At 41.9% G+C, this 25,293-nt stretch overlaps 1 protein-coding gene across 2 annotated transcripts in view; it reads right to left on the bottom strand.

Annotated features, from left to right (window-relative positions):
* Nucleotides 1–8,935: 8,935 nt before the first annotated feature.
* The window catches only part of CLIC5 (chloride intracellular channel 5), a 197,774-nt gene continuing 181,416 nt past the window's right edge, over nt 8,936–25,293 (bottom strand). For both annotated transcript variants that reach the window (XM_077488949.1, XM_077488950.1), the window contains exons 5-6: nt 16,822–17,003; nt 8,936–13,507 (exon numbers count right to left, since the gene is read on the bottom strand). In XM_077488949.1, coding sequence (XP_077345075.1) covers nt 13,340–13,507; nt 16,822–17,003 — 350 coding nt within the window. In that variant the 3' untranslated portion in view covers nt 8,936–13,339. The remainder of the gene's footprint in view (nt 13,508–16,821; nt 17,004–25,293) is intronic.

The following is a 25,293-nucleotide window of genomic DNA, read 5'->3' as shown; positions in this document are numbered from 1 at the left end:
ACTTACAAACATCCGATCTTACAAACGACTCCTACTTACAAACGGAAGGAGATAACAGGAAGGGAGAGGAAATCTACCACTAGGAAGGGAAATTCTCTCCTGTAAGAGTTAATATGGGAAAAAGGTGTCTCCACTGATGCTTTATCACCAATCCTTGTTTCCCTAACAGCCCAAAATTTTCAAACTCCAATTATCATTGGGACAGAAAGTGAGGTGAAATCTTCTGTACAGGTGGACAGACAGCTAAACAAATGTTACAGGGGTTATAACCCTTCCCTATGTTATCCAAAAAGCTTAAAAATAGATTTTTTGGCTGGAGCTACACTCAGGGCCGGTGCTACTACTAGGCAAACTAGGCAGCCGCCTAGGGCATCCTGCTGCCTAGGGCACCCTGCCCTACTCTCTTCTCTCTGCAGCAAGCAATTAAGTCTCAGCATCAGCAGGCAGCTGCCTCTCCTTTCGCACATAGTGTCAGAGGCGCCGCGGAGTACTGTGTCTGTGTCCCAACTCCCGAATGAATAGAAACAAGCAAACATTCATTGATGGGTGCTGGTAGGCTACATTTGATGGGAGCTGGTAAGGCTACATTTGATAGGCGTTGGTGAGGCTGCATTGATGGGTGCTAGTGAGGCTGCATTGATGAGCACTGGTGAGGCTGCATTGGTGGGTGCAGGTAGGCTGCATTGATGGGCGATGGTAGGCTGCATTGATGGGTGCTGCTGAGGCTGCATTTGATGGGCACTGGTAGGCTCCATTGATGGGCTCTGGTAGGCTGCATTAGAGGGGCACCAGTGAGGCTGCATTGATGGGCATTGGCGAGGCTGCATTTGATGGACACTGGTGAGGCTGCATTTGATGGGTGCTGGTGAGGTTGCATTTGATGGGGGCTGGTGAGGCTGCATTTAATGGGTGCTGATGGGCTGCATTTGATGGGCACTTCATTAAAAAGGTGGGGTATACATGGGCAGGGGGGAGGGGGAGGAGTCAGGGGTGGAGCCAAGGGGGGCGAAAAAATGAGGATTCGCCCAGGGTGTCAAAAATCCTTGCACCAGCCCTGACTACACTTAAAAAATGTACCTGTTTCCGACTTACAAACAGATTCAACTTAAGAACAAACCGACAGTCCCTATCTTGTTTGTAACCCAGGGACCCCCTGTACTGTATATTTAACATGATTTTAACAGCTACTCTCAATCGTTTTACGTACGCAACTTTCATATAAGTGTATCTAAAGACTTGTTCTTTTCATTTTGGATTGAGTGGGCAAGAGTTAAAAACCCCTTTCAGATGCGTTATGCTGTCTGTATCTCCACTGGGGAGATTCGCCCTTTCTTTTTGTCCCACTGATCTTTGACATAAGGACTATTAGTGAAGCAATATCCAGAATTTCTGAGTGGTCAACAGAACAGGAATTGAGAAGAAATCTTCTAATGGAGACAACTGTTCTGATAACAATTGCCTAAGAGGGGATTTTTTATACTTTAGAGCAGAGGTCTCAAACTGGTGGCCCTCCAGCTGTTGAAAAACTACAAGTCCCATGAGGCATTGCAAGGCTGACAGTTAAGAGCAAGACTCCCAAAGTCAATGGCATGATGGGACTTGTAGTTTCGCAACATCTGGAGGGCCACCAGTTTGAGACCCCTGCTTTAGAGGGATTTCCTATCATTTCCTGTTCCTCCTGATGTTTCTTCTAAAGACTAGAAGTGAAGAATCTGCCCAATGGGGCACAAAGCTTAAAAAAAATTGACATGGGTTATATTTGTAGTCAATGCTCTAAAAACACAAAAAAAAAATAAAAAAAAAAATGAAAAGTTGGCTTTTGATATACTTTAACGTCCCGTTTAGACGTGTCCGCTCAGGGACATTGGGTTAACACAACATACCATAGGTGAGAGGTGTAGATGGGCCCTAAAAGATCACCTGATGACTCTGCAATATACATTTATTTGGTTTGTTTTGCTCTAGTTGGGTTTATATGGCACAGTGTTAATAGGTCATTAATTGGGCAGCACCTCTGCTGTGGAAACAATTAGACCCTGGTAATTTAGCATGCAGGTCTGGCTGTAGGACAAAATGGAAGACACATGTGCATCCTTTGTGTCTATTCTGTACCCTGACAATGGCACATACAATGAATTCCACATGGAGGTAGCTTGTGATGAATAAGCTCCTTCTATCCCTTTCTCTGTCTCAAGCTCTCGTTTTCTCTCTCTCTCTCTCTCTCTAGCTGCACAATGTAAAGCCAGGGCAAGAACAAGACTTGAGCCGAAGCCAAAATAGTGGGCCAAGAGGCTACATATGGAACTAGCAAATCACAGAGCCGTGAAGCATGTTAGTGATTTAAAGTTATGTATGGCAAAGTCCAAATGTTGAAAAGAATTCATAAATGGAAAGGTAAGTAATGGAGAAAGAAGAATGACAGGCAAAGCTTCCCCCGTTTTCTTTTCTTTTTTCCCCCTTTTTTTTTTCCGTCTCCCAACTTATGGCGTTCCCGCCGTCCAACTTTCTGTCTTCTGTGCTTTCATGAGCACTGTTCAGATCTCTGCGGAAAAGCTTTTTACGTGAGAAAGTGAATTATTGTGTCAGCTTTACTTTTTTTCTAATTTATTTCAAAACCATTTATTCAAAGTCTCAAAAAAAAAGCTATATTCATTTTGAATATTAGGGAACTCTTAAATTGAATCAGGTTGTTGAAACATGGTAAGTGATGTATATATAAGGCGGTTCTTGGGAAATATACGGTGTGTATAGATCGGTCACTGTCAAAATGAAAGCGCCTACAAGTAAGGTCCCTTTAGTTATGGCCAGCTTGTATTCTGATAGCTATATGTGGTTAATACATGTAATGATAATAGTAATAAAGTATGTAAACCTTGAATTAACTTTTCTTATTTGATCCCTTTTGTTATGTTTATTGTTTCATTAAAAAGCATTTTGTTATATCTGTTTGATGAGTTAAAAAAAAGAATACCGGATAAATTGTGTTGTCCGCCCTATACATTGTAAAGCGCTGCGTAAACTGTTGGCGCTATATAAATTGTGAATAATAATAATATCCGATCGAGAAATGCAAAATATTGCTGATCCTACCAAAAATCTGGTCAGTGGATAATGTTTTGTGGCCTCTGCCCGTTCTTTACTGTTATCATTTTTCTGAGCACTACAGGACCCCGTCTACACTATATTATCAAAAGTATTGGGACTCCTGGTGTTTACACGCACATTAACTTTAACCACTTACAGCCCTGGAAGATTTTCCCCCTTAGACCCCTTTCACACTGGGGCGTTTTTCAGGCGTTAAAAAGGCGGCTGTAAAGCACTTGAAAGAAGCCTCATCTGCAATCCTAATGTGAAAGTCCAAGTGCTTTAAGAGCCCTTTCACGCTGCCAGCTCCTGGAAAATGCGAAAAATTGAGTGCCAGTGGGGCGATTTTAACCCCTGCTAGTGGTCAAATAAAGGGTTAAAAGTGCCCACAAAGCGCCGCTGCCAAAATCGCTTTGCAGTCTCTTTTCAGGCATTTTTCAGGCATTTTGCAGGAGCTTCCCATTGATTTCAATGGGAATGGGCGCTTTAGGAGCCGTGTATTCACCGCTCCAAAAGCCCTGCAAAGAAGCTGCTTGCAGGACTTTTTTTGACGCCCTGCCAGCGCAGCGCCTCCGTGTGAAAGCACTCGGTCTTTCACATTGGGATTGCAGTTGCGGCTTCTTTCAGGCGCTTTAGAGGCACTTTTTTTTAAGCTAAATCACCTGAAAAACGCCCCAGTGTGAAAGGGATCTCAGTGTGAAAGCACTGGGGCTTTCACATTGGGATTGCAGATAAGGCTTCTTTCAAGCGCTTTACAGGCACTTTTTTTAACGCTAAAGCGCCTGAAAAATGCCCCAGTGTGAAAGGGGTCTTAATGACAAAGCCATTTTTTGCGATACAGCACTACGTCGATTTAACTGACAATTGCGCGGTCGGACAAATAGAGCTTTCATTTGGGGATATTTGATCACCTCTGTGTTTTTTCTTTTTTGCGCTATAAACAAAAAAAAGAACCACAATTTTTAAAAGAAAAACAATATTTTATACTTTTTGCTATAATAAATATCCCAAAAATATTTAAAATTTTTTCCTCGGTTTAGGACGATATATATTCTTCTACATATTTTTGGTTACAAAAATTGCAGTAGGTGTATATTGATTGGTTTGTGCAAAAGTTGTAGCGTCTACAAAATAAGGGATATATTTATGGCATTTTTTTTATTATTCTTTTTTTTTTACTAGTAATGGCGGCAATCTGGGATTTTTAGAGGGACTGCGAGATTGCGGCGGACAGATCAGACACTTCTGACACTTTTTTGGAACCACTGACATTTATACAGCGATCAGTGCTATAAAAATGCACTGATTACTGTGTAAATATCACTGGTAGGTAAGGGGTTAACACTAGGGGTGATCAAGGAGTAAAATGTATTTCCTCGTGTATGTTTCTAATTATGGGGGGAGGGGACTAACTGGAGGAGGAGGAGACTACTGATTACTAGGAACAGACTATCTGTCTCTCCTCACCTGTCAGAATGGGGATCTGTATGTTTACATATACACAACCATGTTCTGGCACTCATGCCCACGATCGCGGGTGGCTGGCAGACCATGCGGCCACCGACCACGCACATCGGGTCCCCCACCATGCAGCAGGCACACCTGCTATCGCCCTTAAAGGTGCCGACGCACACCTACAGCGATTTGCGGGATCGTGACAACCTGTTGCAGTATAATGATGGCAGCTGGTCGGCAAGTGGTTAATGGCATGTCAGCCTTAGTCCGTAGGGTTCATTATTGAGTTGGCCACCCTTTGCAGCTTTAACAACTTCAACTCTTCTGGGAAGGCCATCCACAAGGTTTAGGAGTTTGTCTATAGGAATGTTTAACCATTCTTCCAGAAGTGCATTTGTGAGGTCAAGCACTGATGTTGGACAAGAAGGCCTGGCTCGCTAATTCATCCCAAAGGTGTTTTATCGGGTTGGGGGCAGGACTCTGTATAGGCCAGTCAAGTTCCTCCACCCCAAATCTCAGTCTCTGCTCTTATTCATCCCAAAGGCGTTCTACTGGGTTGAAGTCAGGACTCTGTGCAGACCAGTCATGTTCCTCCACCCCAAACACGCTCATCCACGCCTTTATGAACCTTGCTTTGTGCATAGGTGCGCGGTCATGTTGAAACAGGAAGGGCCCATCCCCAAACTGTTCCCAAAAAGTTGGGAGCATGAAATTGTCCAAAATGTCTTGGTACGCTGACACCTTAAGAGCTCCCTTCACTGGAACCAAGGGGCCAAGCTTAACCCCTGAAAAACAACCCCACACCATAATCTCCTTCCACCAAATAATTTGTACTAGTGTACAAAGAAAGGCTCATAAATACATGGAAGAGCGAGTTTGGGGTGAAGGAACATGACAGGTATGTACAGAGTCCTGACCTCAACCCGATAGAACACCTTTGGAATGAATTAGAGCGGAGACTGCGGGGAAAGGCCTTCTCATCCATCATCAGTGCCTGACTTTCCAAATGCGCTTCTGGAAGAATGATCAAACTTTCCCATAGACACACTCCTAAACCTTGTGGACAGCCTTCCCAGAAGAGTTAAAGCTGTTAAGGCTGCAAAGGATGGGCCAACTCAATATTGAACTGTACAGACTAAGACTGGGATGCCATTAAAGTTAATGTGCGTGTAAAGACAGATGTCCCAATACTTTTGGTAACATAGTGTATAAACAGTATCTCACAAAAGTGAGTACACCCCTCACATTTTTGTAAATATTTTATTCTATCTTTTCATGTGACAACACTGAAGAAATGACACTTTGCTACAATGTAAAGTAGTGAGTGTACAGCTCGTATAACACTGTAAATTTGCTGTCCCCTCAAAATAACTCAACACACAGCCAGTAATGTTTAAACCGTTGGCAAAAAAAGTGAGTACACCCCTAAGTGAAAATGTCCAAATTGGGCCCAAAGTTTCAATATTTTATGTGGTCACCATTATTTACCAGCAAAGCCTCAACCCTCTTGGGCATGGAGATCACCAGAGCTTCACGGGTTGCCACTGGAGTCCTTTTCCACTCCTCCATGATGACATCACGGATCTTCTTCTTCATCTTTGGTCGACCATGACAAGGCCTGTTCTGAGTGGAACCTGTCCTGTTAAACTGCTGTATGGTCTTGGCCACAGTGTTGCAGCTCAGTTTCAGGGTCTTGTCAATCTTCTTATAGCCTAGGCCATTTTTATGTCGAGCAACAATTCTTTTTTTTCAGATCCTCAGAGAGTTCTTTACCATGAGGTGCCATGTTGAACTTCCAGTGACCAGTATGAGAGAGTGAGAGCGATAACACCAAATTTAACACACCTGCTCCCCATTCACACCTGAGGCCTTGTAACACTAACGAGTCACATGACACCAGGGAAATAAAAAGTGCTATTTGGGGCCGATTTAGAATTTTCACTTAGGGGTGTACTCACTTTTATTGCCAGAGGTTTAGACATTAATGGCTGTGTTGAGTTATTTTGAGGGGACAGCAAATGTACACTGTTATACAAGCTGTACACTCACTACTTTACATTGTAGCAAAGTGTCATTTCTTCAGTCTTGTCACATGAAAAGATATTATAAAATATTTACAGACAGAAATGTGAGGTGTGTACTTACTTTTGTGAGCCACTTTTGTGAGCCACTGTGTGTATATATATATATATATATATATATACTGTATATATATAATATATATACCCTATATATCCATGTGATTTGAAGTACATTTCAATATTCTGAACTTCATGTCTACAGTTTTTAGAGTTAGCAGTTAAGCAAAATGAATCGATCATAGACTAGAGCAGGGATCTCAAACTGGTGGCCCTCCAACTGTTGCGGAACTCCAAGTCCCATCATGCCTCTGCCTTTGCGAGTCATGTTTGTAACTGTCAGCCTTGCAATGCCTCATGGGATTTGTAGTTTTGCAACAGCTGGAGGGCAGCCAGTTTGAGACCCCTGGACTAGAGCAATCAGTTCCAGCTAATACAAATCACAGTCAGGAGATATAAGGGTATGTGTGCAGGAATACCTGGACAACATTGTCCTGTTTTTATGGAGAGGGATGTGTATGCTTTTTTCAATATATAAAAATATACATGAATCTTTGCAATAATACAATTTTTCTGCAGTGGTGTCCATATTTACTTATTTTTGAAAATAGGGAAAATGGGAAAAAATGCCTTAAAAAGAAAATGAATCTATGCAGCCACTAATATGCTGTAAAATATTAAATTTAAGTTTTTGGGGTTAGATACCCTTTAAGCAGCTCACTGAGTAAAATTTCAATATTGCTGAAGTAATTCTGCTCGTGCCTAGTCTCTGCACAATTTGAGAATTTATTTCTTGGTGGAGTAGCATGTTATGTACTTACATTGCACCCATTATGGGTTTGTTCACCTGGCATCAAACTGCAAGCAAAGTGTTATGACTTTTTCTCTAGTTGTTGGTTCTGGGTGTACTGACACTGTCTTCTTCAGCCATAGACTCCCACAGTCCTGGCGTGGCTTGGGTAGCATTGAGGTTAGTGTGATACTAAAGCTATCCATAGAGCTTGAATAGACAAATCTACTGCTGCCAGCTATTGTATTCTTAGCCCTTGCACACACGGTCGGACATTCCGACAACAAAATCCATCGGATTTTGTCCGAAACTGGTGTTGCATACACACGGTCGGACAAAGTTGTCGGAAAATCCGATCGTTCGTAACGTGATGACGTTATTTCATTACGACAGGACTACGTTAATGGCTAGTAGCCAATAGCTTTGGTCTAGGAATTTTATCTGAGTATGCGTGGCACTTTGTCCGATTGGAATTCTCTACAAACGATCGGACAAAGTCCGATCGGATCATGTTGTCGGAAACTTTTATGGCCCAGCTCTAAAACTTTGTCGGTCGGATTATCCGACAACACGGTGCGATCGGACATTTTCCGTCGGAATGTCCGACCGTGTGTACAAGGGCTAACACAAGATCAAACAGGGCACTGGATTTCAATTTTCTAAGGCTCACTGAAACTGGCACTGGGCACACTGCTTGTGTTTCAGCAGGACTCCACAAATCAGAAAACAAAACTCTCCTCAAGAACAAGGAAATGACCCAGAGTTGAAATCCACACATGTACAATCTAATAAGTGCCAAACATCCAAGGTTTTTTCATTATAAAACTGATTCATACCAGAAAAATTCCATTGCGTTTCAGTGGCAAAACATACTCCCCCTTCTTCACGGCTTAGGAATTTTGACTGTGCTTAAACAGACTCAGGTGAGCAGATACTAAATAGATCTACAATGCGATTTACTGTTGGGAACAGTTTCAGGAGGACAACCTAAGCCAGTGTTGGTAAATGCAGCAAACGAGGAGTCCCCTGACTCTGCTATGAATCCGTTTTATCATTAAAAATCTTGGACTCCTAAAACCTTGTTTGGTGCTCTCACTGGATTGTATGGCTATAGTATCCTGATAGGAGCCTGAGGCTGTCAGAATACAAACAGTGACTGCAGCTGATTTCCGCAGTCGCTGTTCACCTGAGGTTTCTCCACTTAATTTGTTTGATTTTATTTCTCAATCAGAAATTGTCAAGTTGGGTGATATTGGCAGGGCCACCCAAGGCTCGAATTTCAAGTGAATCAGCTGATATTCAAGCTGTCTATGACCAGGTTTAGTTGGAGGTCCCATGACGGTTGGCCTAGTGGAGAAGAAGGTATAACTTTGGACCTGGAAAGGACATCAAAATCAGGCAAGGTGAGCTAGATATTTTGCAGATCTTTATAAAAAAAGATCTCATAATTTTCTCATTTCAGTCAAGGCAGATATTCACTAAACCACATTCCATTCAAAAATAAGTGCACTAACCATAAACTACCAACAAGTTTTCAGATGAATTTATTTGAATTTCATATACTGCAATTTATCCAAGAAGCCACAAAAGCCTTGTCATAAGAAAATAAATAATTCAAGCCTACACACCTCCTCCTCTTCAGTAGGCCTCACCTGTGTCAATGCTTCTCATTCTGTTCTGAAATGTGGATATCGCTGATTAAATGCCATGTACACTGTGCAGTGTCCACTCAAACAAGATACAGGCCACACGTGTGAAAAGGCAGAATAATCTACAATTCATTAAGGAGCTATCGGTGTACTTATCTAAAGGGCATACCTCCCAACTGTCCCCGTTTGGCAAATGTGTGCCAATATTTGGACCCTGGAGGAATTAGGGTTTAGCTAATAGGTATGGTTTTATTTAAGGTAGACCTTCCCCTCCATCCATCTCTGCCACCATTAGAGCACATAACATGTGCAGCTTTACGGCTGCCCCTCTGGAAAGCGATCTTTGGTGGATTGCTTTTGAGACTGCATTTGGCTTCATGTACACTTGGCCGCTATGTAACGTGGCAAAACGCATTTTTACATGGTTTAGCCGCATTTTGAGGTTTCCCACAGTCAGCAGTGAAAATGTTCCTATCCTACAATTATGCTATGTTCGGGAGAGGGAGGTTGAACCTCCCCTAACCGCAGCGCCTCCTAAACGCTGCTAAAAGCCTATGCATATATGGACACTATGGGGTTAATTTACTATACTTGGAGAGTGCCAAATCTGGTGCATCTCTGTGTAAAAACTAATCAGCTTCCAGCTTTGTTTGTCAATGAACAAGCCTAGTTTAGAAGCTGATTGGCTACCATGCACAACTGCACCAGATTTGCACTCTAGATTTAGTAAATACACCCCATAGGCTTTTATGGAGTTGAGTTTAGGAGCTTTGGCAAAAAAAAAAAAACGCCAAAAGCTCCTAAACTCAAGTTTAAGAGCTGTAGAGTACATGAAGCCTTTGGCAGGCAGTGGGCAGGTTGGACTTGATGGACTTGTGTCTTTTTTCAACCTCACCTACTATGTAATACTATGTAATGTGATTTGTCATCTCCTCACCACCTGCTTTAACACTCAAAAAGCTGACACACCGCACATAGCACACAGTTTCAGTGTTGCTCCATTTAATTGAGTGGGCTGCTTTTGGCGGTGATACTGCCTGTTGAAAGTGATATGCTGTTTCATTTTTGCTGCAGCCATGGCATGTGTACAGCCCTGAGCGGTTGCATCCTCAAGTTTAGATGGGCCCTTGGGGGTCACTAAAAGCGTGGCTCGACTGTCACCTGTAAATGATCCCTTGAGCTAATAGCTGTTGCGAAATAAAAACATTTAATTTGTTAACTTGCCCACTTTGTTTTCATATTCTCGCATGCAAATGCCCCTATTATCCTAATCTCCCAAATCTGAGCTGTCATCTTGCCCTATAGACATCATCAGTGGTCAGCTTCTTCCTTTATCTTTTTTCCGGTCCACCAATGATGTCAGTGCTGGTCTTCATGCATGTGCTGTTTGCTATTGCTTATATGTTGCTATGGCCCTGGCAACAATTATGCTACCAACACTCATGTTCCTGAAGCCATGGCAACATCGAAAAAATTGCATTTTTCCAAATCTCACAGTTTATTCGCAGGAGCTCACTGGGAAGCACAGATGATGTAGACTTTTAGGCTGGATTCACACCTATGCATTTTTTAGTGCTTTTTGCATTTTGCTGATTTGCACTACAGGTCGTGTTTCATAGGGAACCATGATAAATGGGCTGTAGTGCAAATCTGCAAAATGCAAAAAGCACTAAAAAATGCATAGGTGTGAATCCAGCCTTAAGGAGGCAGATGGGAGGCCTTGGCTACATCACCAATGTCTCAGGAAAGGTGGAAGTAAAGAATTGATATTGTGAGGAGAGTTTTGGTGGGGGGGGGGGGGGGTGCTGATTTAAATATGAGCTGATTTAGGGTTGTGATTGGTGGACTTGCTTGAAATTCCTCATATAGAAACAGTCTTGACATCAAGATGATAAATTGAGCTGTCTCCTATCCCGAGTGTGCATAACAGCATCAAATAGCAGAGCGCTGTAGTTGTTTACATACCTGTTATCTGTCATTTAAGGCTGTAATGCTCACTCAAGATCTTGGAGTCAATAAGGAGTCTTCACAGTTCTGACTCAGCTACGAAAGACAGAACTCAGACAGGTAAAGGTAAATAAGGGGGCAAGTGCAAATATTTAATATGTAAACCAGCACAGGTATAATAAGCTAAGACTAAATATTCCAGATGTTAAGTCTTACTGTGACTGGTTCTGTGTTCCATTTAACACATATATTATAGTAACTAAAATTCTCTATTCAAGCTATTACATTGGTAATGATGTAGCTACAAATACTTTTCTTGCTATTTTCATGCTCCTTGTGGCTGCTTTGTGCGGCTACATCTTCTGTATCTGCCAATTATTTCTTTTTAATGTACGCATTGCAAGAAGCTAAATCACTTGGCCAATTTACCCATAATAATAAAAGTGTCTCTATCTCTCATCTCAACACTATATGCATTTTGAAAAAACACATTTCACTTTTTTTCTGTGTTTTAGTGTGTTGGGAACAAAAGAATATCCCCAGCACACACGTGGATCGTCAGAACGGGTCCAAAGCTGTATTTTGTGATCATATCATTATTACAGAAGCAGCGTTGTGGAGCCTCGCAGGACTCTTTCATCAGGCAGGTGACAAAGTGAAATACAGTGAGCAATATATTTAAGGAATCATCCACTAATCAGTGACCAAAGAAATTAGCTCAGCCCCACCCTTAACGTCATAATGACATCATATTTCCACCATATGGCAGGAATATGACGTTAATATGATTTCAGGGGTGGGGCTGAGCTAATTTCTTTGATCACTGATTTGTAAATGTTTCTTTAAATATATTGTTTAGTGTATTTCACTTTGTCACATTCCTGATGAAGGGGTCCTGCAAGGCCTGAAACGTTGTTATTGTGATTGCTGAATAAAGCTTTGAACCCGTTCTAGAGATCCACGGTGTGCTGGTGATATTTCCTTGCTCTGACTATCAACGCTTCCAGCCGTTGGTCGCTGCGGCACCCACTTACTCAAACAGCTACTTTTCAGGAACATGTGAGTTGGGAATAGTGTGTTGGAAGGCCCATAGAAGTCAATGACAGGGCATCAAAATGCATAAAACATGCAACAGGTATTAGCATGCCTTGGTCAATGGCTTTTAACCCTATCCACTCCAAATTCTAAATTCAAAAATACATTGAAAATGTTTATCAAAATGTATGTTAATGTATAAGGTGGGCATTATTGCAACGCACCGCAACAGCTAGGTGTAAATGGCTCATGAAGCTTGCGAAATGGTTTGTAAACCCTGGAAAGACCCAAAAGATCCTTAAAGTAATGTTTAGAATTTCAGATTACAAAATATGTCTACATAGCTTTTTGGTGTTCTTAATTTTAGAAAAAAATCTCCCCAAAGCTAGCGATCAAATTAAGCAGCCCACAAAGTCTCTGAACAACTGTCTTAAGGGGGAAAAGTCATCAAAGAGCTTAAAAAACCTTTCCCTATTGCTACTGCCTCAACCTAGATAAGCTAGGACCCCTTCCTCACCTTAAACAAGAATTCTTGTGGGACCAAAGCAATTGTACTTAGCAAAGGAGGACGGTGTATACATGTATGGCCATCTTTAGGTTGGGTAAACAGTTTGTCCAGCCACTTGTCCATGCACACCATTAGAGTTGCAGACTAGGACCAGTGGTCAGTCACCCTTGCTCTGTCAAGCTCTTGCTTAACTTAAAATTTCAGCTGGTTTGGCAAGCATTTGATCCAATATTATAATAGGTAATCATACATAGCACAGTTTAAAAATACATTTAGCGTTTGTTTTAAATAAACATATATATATATGGACAATTCTTTCTATATATACTGTAGGTACTATATGGAGTTTTTTCCCCCCTGTCCTGGAGTGCCTCTTTAACAAATCAGGAGGTATACTGAAGGCTTGTAGTGAACTGTGAAGGATCAGTGATATCATACAATTAGCTATGGAATAATACATTTTATAAATCACTCTTAAATGAGTCAGCTTACATTACAAAAATACTTTATATATGAATGCACGTTATTGCCTTAAGATGATTTTTTATATCTATGGAGGGAAACGTGCATGGTGAAGCTTGCTGTCATTGTCCCTTCATTTTGTGCTGATTCATTCATTCATTTCGTCCAAAATTTCACTTAAAGACAATCTCTTCTTTGCCAAGCAGCACAGCATTGGTGTATCTGGAAGCAGGGGCAGTAGGGGTGGAGAAACTGGAGAAGATTCATCCTAAGGCATAACGGAGAACAGTCTATTGGTCAGAGGATCTTTCAGCCAATGCTTCTGCAGTAGTTATGACTTGGAAAGCCTCTTGGCCACATCTGCATAGGCTAGCTCTGTCTCTTTATCCGCGGCGCAGGTGTTGGTGAACTCATCTCTGGCATAGGCATTCTTCAGGTATCGCCATACACCAGACATCTCTGATGGAATTTCGTAGTTGCGATACTTCTTTGCAACAATCTAAAATAGAATTAGATGAATATTATGTGTCTAGAAAGGAAACAGTGAACAAAAACATCCTTTAAGAGGACCTTCCAGCAAAAATTAAAGTATGCATCAGATCATTCCTCTCCCTTCTCCTTTACCAAAACTTGAAGGGTGTGATATGGTTAGAATTATAAATATACCTTTTTTACCCTTTGTATCAGCTCAACCCAGGTTCAGTGATTCCTGGAGCAATGAGGAACTTCGCCTCTTAGAGAGATAACCACTGATGCCAATGGTCTTTTTAGCTGCCTACAAGAAGAATTCTTTCCACGTGCTAATGGACAGTGAGCTGTACATATAGGAATTATTGGCAGGGTTTCCCTGAGACCTGAAATTTATTTTAAAGGTTCCTTCTAATTAAAAAGATTGAGAATGCTGCCTCTCACTCTTTCATTCCTCGTCTAGGCAAGGTTGACATGAGCATTATCCTGCTGCCTCCTGGGATACCTATGTTGCATATCCCAGATGACATTACTAGCCACCTTTCATAAATTCCTGTGAAATATCCTCAGATGGCAACATTTAAACAAAGGTATGGTGCTAGATCTGGTGCTGCATCATTGGGGGCTGACTACAAGAACCAGCTAATTCCCAATGACATACAAAAAAGAAAGGCATGGGACAGGACCTATAATAGAAGAGTGGTGCAAGAGAAGAACATATCACTGGACTTGTAAGTATGTCTATGCAGAATAACAAAGCTTCAAAGGTAACGACACATGGACTGTTTTTTTTCCATTTGGAGGCGGACGTTCCTCTTAAGGCCCCTTGCACGTGGGGCCCATTTAGTTGCTGTGTATCTATCCCAGCATTATAGTATGCCCAGGAGGGGGGTTACCCTCCAGGGCCACAGCTTGCACCCTGAAAATGTCCATGGCAGGCTGCAGCTGGGTGTGGCTAAATGCTAAACCGAACATTCCAGGCATTAATCCCTGATTACATAGGGCCGCTGGGTGTGGCTAAATGCTAAACCGAACATTCCAGGCATTCATCCCTGATTACATAGGGCCCTAAAGGCAGGTCGGAACAGCATTTAACCCAGTCAAGCTAAAGCATTAAAACGCCAGAAGGGATCCACAGCAGCTAGATGGTCCACTGTGCAAGGGGCCTTGAAGTATATTAAACCAAATTACTAAGCTCTCTTATAATTGGTGACATGTTAATTAAATTTCATAAGTTATTGTCAATATTTTTAAGGCCCCTTTCACACGGGGCGGATCAGTAATGATCCGCCCCGTGATGGTCTGCTTGCTCAGCTGGGATCGCTCCGTTGTCCCCGCTGAGCCGGCGGCGGACAGGGCGGTCTCCGCACACTGTGCAGGGACCGCCCTGTCAGCCCTCCGCTCTCCTCTATGGGGGATCGGATGAGCACGAACCATCTGTCCGTGTTCATCCGATCCGCTCTGCAGATGGATAGAAAAATAGGATTTTCCTCCGTCTGCAGAATCGGACAGTAGGGGAGGCGGACAATAGCGGGTGTCTGCGGATGTTCATCCGCAGACACCCGCTATCCCATAGGGATGCATATATGTCCGTATTTCATCCGCAAACGGATGGATGAAATACGGACATACTGTCCGCATGTGTGAAAGGGGCCTTAGTCTTTCATTCAAATAATACCCGGTGAATCTGCCACGAGGGTCATTGTTCAGGCACTTCCTGTTATTGGGTGACAATACTCTGTCCCTGTCCTATGACATATTTATTAAAGTTTGATATTTGCCCCCTTATTTAGTTTGACTCTGAGTCTTAGGTCACAAGTCACCTTCTTTACCTCCCAGATACCCAGAATATATATATATATATATATATATATATATATACCCAGAATATATATATATATATATATATATATATATATATATATATATATATATATATATATATATATATATATATACCCAGAAGCTGGGAAACAGCGTTTGAGATAGTAAAGAGTCAAGAAGAATATGTAAGAGGCAGGAGGCAGCAGGCAAGCAATTGACAAGGCAGGATCTGTCACAATTTAGGTAATCTTTTGCTCTGACTCTGAAGCTTAAAAGTTGTGAAATAATCTTAAACCATATCTCAATATACTTTTACTGTGTTTTCAAATCCTTGTTGCATTTTATTTTGGATGTATTGTAGCTATAAGTGACTAAAAATACTCAATTTGGCGACATTACCCTCCCCCAAGACATAGCTGAGTACCCATTGGGGTGTCTAGGAGAGGCTAATATTTATATAATATCATATATACCAGCTAATTTTGTACTTCTGTTTATGTACCGTATTATTGATCTCTTACTTAATGGATGAACTGTACGCCTATAAGAATCTTAATATTTTTTACCGGATATCTTCTGTTTACTCGTATTTGACATTTACTGTACGATGTATATCTTATATGCTTTATTTTTAAAATCAATAAAAATCGATTGATTAAAAAAAAATAATATAAAGCAAAGTAAGGGGCAAGACATCTTAGCAGTAAATCTGCAGTAGTGATAATTGAATGCTGAGTATTTAAATTCCATCAGAAACATAGTTGTGAGGCCGCGTACACACGCGGGGACTGTTCGCCCAACTTTGTCCGCTGAACAGTGTTTCGACGGACAGTCCGCTCGTGTGTGGGCTTTCAGCGGACAGTTTCAGCGAACAGTCCGCTGAACAAGGTTTTTCGGAATTTCCGAAAAACTGTCCGCTGAAACTTTGTTTCAGCGAACAGTCCCCTCGTGTGTAGGCTTGTTCGTCAAACTAAGTTCCGCGCATGCTCAGAAAGGATGTACACGCCGAAAGTTATAATGCAGTGTATAGGACGTCGTATTTTTCGTCCCGTCGTACGTGCCGTTCACGTCATCGCGCACGGTTTCAGCAAACTGTTCGTTCGTCGTGTGTGGCCATGTCCGTCCATGCTAATTTTGAGCGGACTGTTTGCTGAAACTGTTTGACGGACAAAGTTGGGCGAACAGTCCCCGCGTGTGTACGCGGCCTGAGTGTTACTTTGAGTCAAAGGCAGTAGAGCCTATGACACACCATGCAAAAAATATGACGGCCTTTCAAAAGGAGTATACTATGACAATGAAATAATTTGGTGAAGTGTAAAAGTGGGATTATGATAACACAGCAAAAAGTCAAGTAGCTGGCAGCAAACTGTAAAATATTTATATATATATATTTATATATATTTATTCCAAGTTGTATTACATGGAGATAAGATGGGAGTCATGCGACTAGATTCTTCTACTACCCCATCCCCCTGCCATGATGTACTTTCCCTGTTTCCTGTAGATCCTGGTTTTACTTACTTTGACCACATGAAGCTTGGGGAGGAGGTTGCAGTCCGCAAGTGTCAATTCATCCCCATCCAGAAACTTCCGTCTGGAGACCTTTTCTTCTTCTCGGCTATTTGCATCTATCTCCTCGGTGAGTGGTGTGTTGAGGTAATCATCCAGTTTCTTCAGGGCTTTTGTCAAGCCTTTCTCTAGCACTACACGACAGAAAAGAAAAAAACAAGCAATATTTAAGGTTTTTTTGTTGTATCAGATAACCAGAAACGTTTTTAAAAACGACCCAAGTCATGGACTGGAAAATAGGTGGGATACCATGGACTGGATCCTCAAAATTATGTAATTAACCAATGGCATCTTTAACATACAGCTAACACCCCCATAGACAAAAAAGACAAAATCTGCATCAACATCAGCCTTATTTCTACACATATATAATTATGTATTGCCACACATTGTTTCAAATTGTTTTCATATGGTCAAATGATTGTTTTAAAATGATTGAACGCTATTGATTTTATCTTTATCTATCTACGGACCCCTTTATTCCTACTGCTTTACAGCAGACTAGAAGTGAGATTTTTCTTAAGATAACCAAAGACTGAAATAAGGAGTACACACTGGAGGACATTTACTAAATGTGTAGCACTCAGAATCTGGTGCAGCTGTGCATTGTAACTAATCAGCTTCTAATTTCAGCTTGTTTAATAATAGTGTTACTAAACCCACAATGGTAAAATCTCTATATGCAGTAAAGCATACTTGTTATACTCAGTGTGGAACCTAAGGGGATAATCCTCTGTATTGTGTAAAAAAGGCTGTTTGATCATGTCTTGTCTAATCCTCCCCTTCTTTCACTGTCCCCAATTCATCTGCTGATAGTACAGAGCCTTTGGAGTCATTCTGCACATGCTCAGTTTGGTGTGTATTGCTAGAGAGTTTTTTTTCTTGGGAGGGTGTGTGATCAGCACAGGACCAATGTAGCCACATAGGACAGTCAGAGGAGAATGAAAACTCCTACAAGCTTTAAACAGCCACTGATAGAAGTCACAAGAATGCTCATAAGCCTTGTACACACAATCGGATTTTCCGAGGGGAAATATGTGATGACAGGCTGTTGGCGGAAAATCCGACTGTGTGTATGCTCCATTGGACAATTGCTGGCCAACTTTCCATGGAAAAATGTTGGATGGCATGTTTATACATTTTCTGCGGACAAATGTGTGTTGTCGGATTTTCCGAGCGTGTATACACAAGTCCGTCGGACAAAAGTCCAAAATACAAACATGCATGCTCGAAAGCAAGGATGAGCTAGATGCGGCCGGTCTTGTAAACTGGCATTTGTAAAGCAGAATTAACATTCGTGACGTGGCAAATTATGAAATCTCGAAATGCAGCGCACATTCTCTTCTTCTTTAATGGGATAATAATGAAGCCGCTTTGCTGGTGATACTGATGGAGTTATTGCAAACACATTTTAAAAGGCTTTTTTTTTCTATTGATATAAATAATAATATTATTATGCTTTTTTTCTTTTTTATTTGGGCAAGTTACCACAACACCATTATCCCCTAGTTTTTAAGATCAAAAATACAACTATGTTGGTGTCCCTTGTCAATTTTACATTGTATTTTTTTTTATGTAACTGCCTACTCCCAAACTGTCATTTGAAGTAAAACACATCACCAAGTATTATTCTCCACAATTTTTTTTTATTGTGCATTAAAAAAAGAAAATAAATAAAATTAGACATGCTATCTGCCAACAGAACTTAACCAAAAAGTGTATTCTATGCACCCAAAAATATAGAAAATATACCAAATCAAATCATTATTCAACCAAGAAAATAATGTCAAAGCAATAACTCCAAGGCCGATAATAAAGAACACGTTATCTCCTCCGATTCCACAACATGTCTGGTTGACGAACGCCTGCTCAGAAACAAACTGAAAAGCACAAAATGAAAAGCGCAAACTGAAAAGCGCAAAACGAAAAGCGCGAAAAGAAAAGCGTGAATCAACACTCACCAAACTTCTACTAACTCAAAATTAGCAGAAGGTGCCCAAAGGGTGGTGCTAAAGAGCTGAAAAACAACGTAGTACATCTAGTACGTCACTACATTCGTATTTATTGGCCAACAATTGTGTGCCGTGTCTATGCAAGGCAAGTTTGGGCCAATGCCCTTCAGACAAAATTTCACGGTTTTGTTGGCCAACAATATGATCGTGTGTACGAGGCTTAACTGCTGATGAGAAAAGATATTTAGCATTTTATATTTACTAAAACAATTGCATTTCCATGTTCTGTGTGCTGTGGGAGATCAGATATAGTGAATGCAGGGTCCTGGGTTTAGTAACACTTTGACAATAAAACCTGGAAGCTGATTGGTTACTATGCCCAGCTGCACCAGATTCCGAGTTCACCAGTTTTAGTAAATCCTCCCCATTATATAGCTCCCAACTGTCCCTGATTTTGAGGGACTGTCCCTGATTTGGAACAACGTCCCTCTGTCCCTCTTTCCTTCTCTTTTGTCCCTCCTTTTGGTCTGATCTGTATAGTTGTATATAAAATGCAGCAATTTAGCTATGAAAAAGTGTTTAAGTGCTAAACCTTTCATCCAATTTCTAAATTGCTACATTTGTAAATTCCAAAAGCCAGTATTAAAAGGATTAGTAGTGGTAAAAAAGCACATGTGGATTTAACCAATCTTTTTTTTTTTTGTACAATTCTTCCTTAAGGGGGTTGTGGTGGGGGTATGTCCCATGCCGATGTAGCGCTGGTATTTTTGATACCAATGCTAGTATTTTTGTAAATTTACGTTTGTCTGAAGCTGCAGTTTGGCTCAGACTAATTATGCTAAAGTTCTGGCTTCTGTACCAGTTTGGCTGGGTTGTGTTAATTTCCACTTGACCGCGGGTATCACTGTCACCAACGGTCGGTGTTGGAAATGCAACAGGCTAAATGCGTTGGGTATCCCTTTTACTCAGAAACAGCCTGGTGGGAGTGGCCTACCCGCTGTGCATTCGGGATAAGGGTACTTAAGGTACAGACGCCATTTTCTGGGGTTCGTTTTTTCCCAACCTCATGGCCCTCCTGGCCTGAGGTGTGTGCTGCCTTATTTAATGTCTCATGGCCGGCTGGCCTGAGGCTCCACAACTGAAAAGTAGGCCCAGAGGCTCATGGAAAAGCCTGGAGACTCAGTTGGAGGATGCATCCTTGGTTGTCCACCACACAGTATCGCTAGGTCAGCTGAAAGAATCAGGTACTGTGGGAAAACTCATTAACTTTGTAACCAGAAGCTTATTGTGCCTTCCTGTGGCAGAGGATTGCATAACAAGATCGCTAAACTTATCAAGTCTGTGGCAGAGACTTTGACTGAACATATCATCGGCTTCTAGGTCAGTGAGAGAGGCCTATCCGGTGGTTGTTAGATCCAGTCCGTGGAAATTGTTTGTCCTATGGATCAAGGAAATACCTTTAACCCGCAAAACTACAAAGGTACCTGAATCCCCCCTTATCCTCTACCCCTCTATTGCAAAAGTGTGTGTTTTTGTCAAATAAACATCCAGAAAAAGGACTAAGTGTCGGAGCACTATTCTTTGACCAACCCTTTTTACAGGACCCCAAGATGGACACAGTGGACAGGTGAGGTGACATTAAGCCCAACAAAAAACCAGCAGCTCATCGGGGGTAAGTGCTACACCTACATATTTTGCTAATAGGTGTCCCTCATTCCTATCTCAGAAAGTTGAGAGGTATGCCCAATATGTCATCACATGTTTAAATCTATGTGAATAATATACCAATAACTATTATAATATTTTTTTAAATTAAAACAAACAAGGCTATATTGCTAGTGGTCCTCTATAAGGCTCATTTACACAGTCGTACCTATGCATACATTTCTGTGAAGTGCCATCTTTGCCTGCATGGGATATACTGGTGTTCCCTGCATCCGTGTGCAGGCACTACCGTTCATGTCTATTGGGATGCAGCACCTGCACAAACACAGCAGCTGGTTACAATTTGACAGTGGTGCAGGTACCCTACCCCAAAAGAAGACTGTGTGCATTTAGATACATGCACCCACATGGCTGTAAAATTTGGACTACCAGCCATTGCTTCCCATTAGACATGTATGAGACTGCCTGCATGCAGTATGGAAAACCTGTGTATCCCTCTGGCATCCCATCTGGCATGAAGTCTATGAAAGGGGTTAGGAAAAAGGTTAAAATGTATCTAAACTTCCCCCAAAATGTAATATATTGTAGCTTACCAGTCCTTAGATGTATTGGCAGCAACATTTTTTTTTCCAGTCTTTTTTACCTTGTGCTCTTACCAATAACACACTGAGTGACAAGCGGTATTACTTTTGTCAACAAAAACGTTTCCGTCAAAGATTTCATCAGCTGCATTTTTACAGTGACGAAAACAAACCAAAAAGTACAGAACATTTTTGTCCACTGATGAAAACTATGACGAAAATCCGAACTGTTTTTGTTATCGAACGACAATGAGACGCAAATGGCAAGGAGGGATGTTTCCCAACTTCAGCTGTTTTACGGAGCACCGCCTACTTCCGCAATCTGCACTCAGCATGCACTGTGCCACCGTGACGACTCAGAGAGCCAGAGAGTGTGAGTCAGAGCGGCACTGTGTGCATTACAGGCCTCACAAGTCCTGACTCCTCCTGACACCGTGCCAGGCGCCCAGAGGCAGATCAAACTGTGTGAGTGCAGTACTTTGCAGTACAATAATTGTGGTACAGGCGTACAGCAGGACTAAGGCCTCACTTATCCTCAGACGACCACCGTCCGTCCAGAGCACACTGTGCAACAGTGCAAGTGCAACTGTGCAGGCCTCCTGTGACCACTGGCAGTGGCATCCAGGCCTCTTTTGCACTGTTGATTATAGGCCATCCCTCAGGCCATCCCTCAGACCACCATCCAGGCTCCAGCACTGTGTGTGCTGCATTTATTTCCAAATTTTACAGGCCTCTACTCAGACCACTGTGCACACTGCACTGCAGCATACAGGTTTCCATTTCCTCCCCATCGTCCGTCCACGACTCCAAACTATACTGGAAATGTCGGCTTCTGGGACTGTCATTGGTAGAAAGAGAAGAGAAGATCTATGGATGCATTTTACATTTGATGTTAAGGACAACAAGACTCTTTGCAAACCATGTGGAGCGACACTTGCTGGTAAAAATACAACAAACTTGAAGCGTCGTTTGTGGACAACTTATCCTGAAATTCATACAAAGGTAAGCACAGCAACACTTAACTCCACTTTTTGGGAACAGTCTTATGTACATTGGCATTGTAGGGATTTGTTTTTTTACAAACTTTCTTGTAGATTTCATACCTTTTGTTATTCTGAAGTAAAAGCTGTTTGTTTGTCGGTCTATGTTGTGCAATTTAGTCACTGAATTTTAATGGGAGCGAGTGATTTGGTTTCATAATATCTATCAGCTGTTGCTTTCCCTGAATTTAGGTATCTCACCAAAATATATGTAGAAGGATGTGGTCAGTGGTCCCTGGGGGGGGGCTGGGGCATTGTCAATTTTGGCACAGCACAGGCACCTAAAGGCCTACGGCCAGCCTTGGGAAGGGCTATACATGTAGTATTTTATAGAGAGACAACTTGGAGCTGACTGTGTGGGGTGAGAGAGAACGTAAAATCAGAATAACTTTAATTTTTCCCCCTAATTCAACCCCACAGATACAGATAAGCGTAAATGATGGGCCAAGTCAAGTCAGTGCAGGGCACAACCACATCAAACAATTTTCACTGCTCTTTTACGTGCTGCAAAATACAAAATTGACTCTAATTAACAACATGCCAGGGAGGAGGCCATAGCAAGATGGATTGGGTGCACCGGATTACCAGTCAAAATGATTGAAGATGAGGACTTTGTTAGCAAAATGGAGACAGTAGATAGGAAGCTGACTGTTCCAAAGAAAACTAAAATAAGCAACTTTTGATTGATAAACAGTATGAAGATGAAAAACAAAAATTCAAAAAGAGAGTGGCTGCTGCTTGGAGAGTATCTATTTGTACTGATGTGTGGATCAAAAAAGAACTCTCAGCTTCATTCCAAGCCATAAGTACATGGTACTTTTGTGTTGAACAACATAAACCTGAACACATATTGTTGGTCCTTGAACAAGTAGCCCACCCACACACTGAACAGTCAATCAAATCATGTGTGGACAAATGCTTGCAAGAGTGGGACATACCAAAGAGGAAGATCCTTACAGTGATAACAGATAATGGGAGCAATATGGTGGCAGCATTTAAACAAACCACAGCAGCAGCAGAAGAACCACCCAGCTCTAGTGAGGAGCACTCCCCCATGACGGAAAGTGGCTCTGAGGCTGAGACTGAAATTGTTGATCTGCGGTGAGCCATTTTTATTATTCTTTTACATGATGACATGGTTGACGCCAGTCAATTATCACATAGATATGAGATGATTGATATGGTGCACACTTGTTATTTTTCCCCTTTATTTATAGTCTTGTGTACTGTAAAGGTATTTCCATAAGATGTTAAATGTTACAATAATAGAATGGAACAGAAACCTTTTCTATAATTTATGCTTATTTGACTGTGTGTTCCACTTGTTAGGTACCAACAGATCGACATGGATCGGACGCCATGTGTGGTGCATACCTTGAAACATGTGGTCCTCATGGTGCATAAGGAGGCAAGTGTGAAGAGAATACTGGATAAAGCAAGATCAATAGTGAACCTCTTCCGCAAGTCTTCAATTGCAACACAGAAGCTATTGGACTTATTCTTTTAAATGACTGCCTCACATGCTGGTCAACTACATTCAACATGATCGCAAAACTCCTTAAACTGAAAGAGTCAGTCTGCTAAATCACAAACAACATGGGATGGGACAGCTTGCTCCCTAGTGAATGACAAAAGCTCACATCATTCCATGACCTACTGCTGCCTTTTGCAGAAAATACTAAAGCCCCCCAGAGTGACACAATGTCCATGTCCCTGGCTGTCCCTGTCCCCTGTGATCTGCTCAGCCATTTTGAGGGCTTTAAACAGAACACTAGCTACCAAGACCTTGCCACAATTGCACAGAAATTGAAAGGGAGTGTGAACCAGCGTTTTGCTTCATTCTTAGATCCTTTTGACAAAATGTTCTCTCCACTTGCAGCAGCTGCTTGTTTTGTTTCAGGAACTGCTTTAAAAGGCAGAGGAGTATGCCGCAAGAAAATCCACATTGCCACACACACACACACACACACACAACACGAGGAATTGTCTGAAGAAGATGATGTGGTGAAAGAACTATCGCAGGAAGTGGAAAAAGCACCGCCCCCAACATCCACATCTAAGCAGCCAGTCCTTCGGTTTCTTTCTAAATTCCGCGGAAGACCCAGGCAGAGGATCTCCCCAAACAGCATAGAGCAGCAGATCAGAAAAAATAAGGAAGAGTTTTTGCACCAAGCTGCCATCAGTGAGGACACCGCAACAGATTTTTGGCTGTCAAAGATTGACACTTTTTATCACCAGCTAAAACCTTTTGCATTAGACCTGCTGGCTATGCCAGCTTCTCAAGCCTTTGCAGAGAGGATATTCAGTGTTACAGGTGACCTCTCTAGGGACCAGCAGAATAGAGCAAGGGTCATGTTGGCACAAAGTGCTTTCCTTAAAATAAATCAAAACAAATAGAAGTGTTTTATTATTCTCTTCAGGTATTTCTATTTCTAACATAAGAAGCATACCTAATACATGTGGGTTGTGCTTATAGAAGAATAGTTAAACAGTTTTAATTGTCAATTAAAGTGGTTGTAAACCCATCTGGGAAAAAAAAAAAAAAGCAACCTGCAAGGCAAAGGCATAATGAGCTAGTATGCATAACATCCTAGCTCATTATGAATTACTTACCTGAGAACGAAGCCGTCCTCCGTCTTCATGTCTGTCGCTGCCATGGACCCCGGAGTGACTTCCGGGTCTCGCTGCTCCGGCGCTGTGATTCGCCGGAGCAGCGATGATGTCACTCCCGCGCATGCACACGGGAGCCGACACTCGCGGCATATCACCGCGATCTGCGGCCTGCCCAGTGCGCCTGCACGCCGCTGTCTACGGTGCCGTAGACAGCGGTGGCTGTCTTTTTGTAAATATCTCCTAAACCGTATAGGTTTAGGAGATATTTCTTGGACCTACAGGTAAGCCTTAATCTAGGCTTACCTGTAGGTCAAAGTGGTTTGTAAGGGTTAACAACCACTTTAAGTTCATAGGAAAAATGCACAGGCTAAGGCTCAGGCTACAAATGCCATTAGTATGTGGAACAACAACAACCACCACTTTTCACCAAACTATCTTGTACTCTCTCTCTTAGCATTGATCAATATAGGTAAATATCACACTAAAGAAAAAGAAAAATAGATCAGTAATGGACGGTCAAAAAGGGCAGCCCTTGAGCCTTACCTTATGCCGGGGTCCTGCCCCAGTAGCCTT

This window comes from Lithobates pipiens, unplaced genomic scaffold, assembly GCF_037356315.1.
Source record: "Lithobates pipiens isolate NorthernLeopardFrog02 unplaced genomic scaffold, aLitPip1_a1.2 Scaffold_18, whole genome shotgun sequence".
Lineage (NCBI taxonomy): Eukaryota > Metazoa > Chordata > Amphibia > Anura > Ranidae > Lithobates > Lithobates pipiens.
Note: the sequence above shows the minus strand (reverse complement) of the source record. Positions and strands in the feature narration are given on the sequence as shown.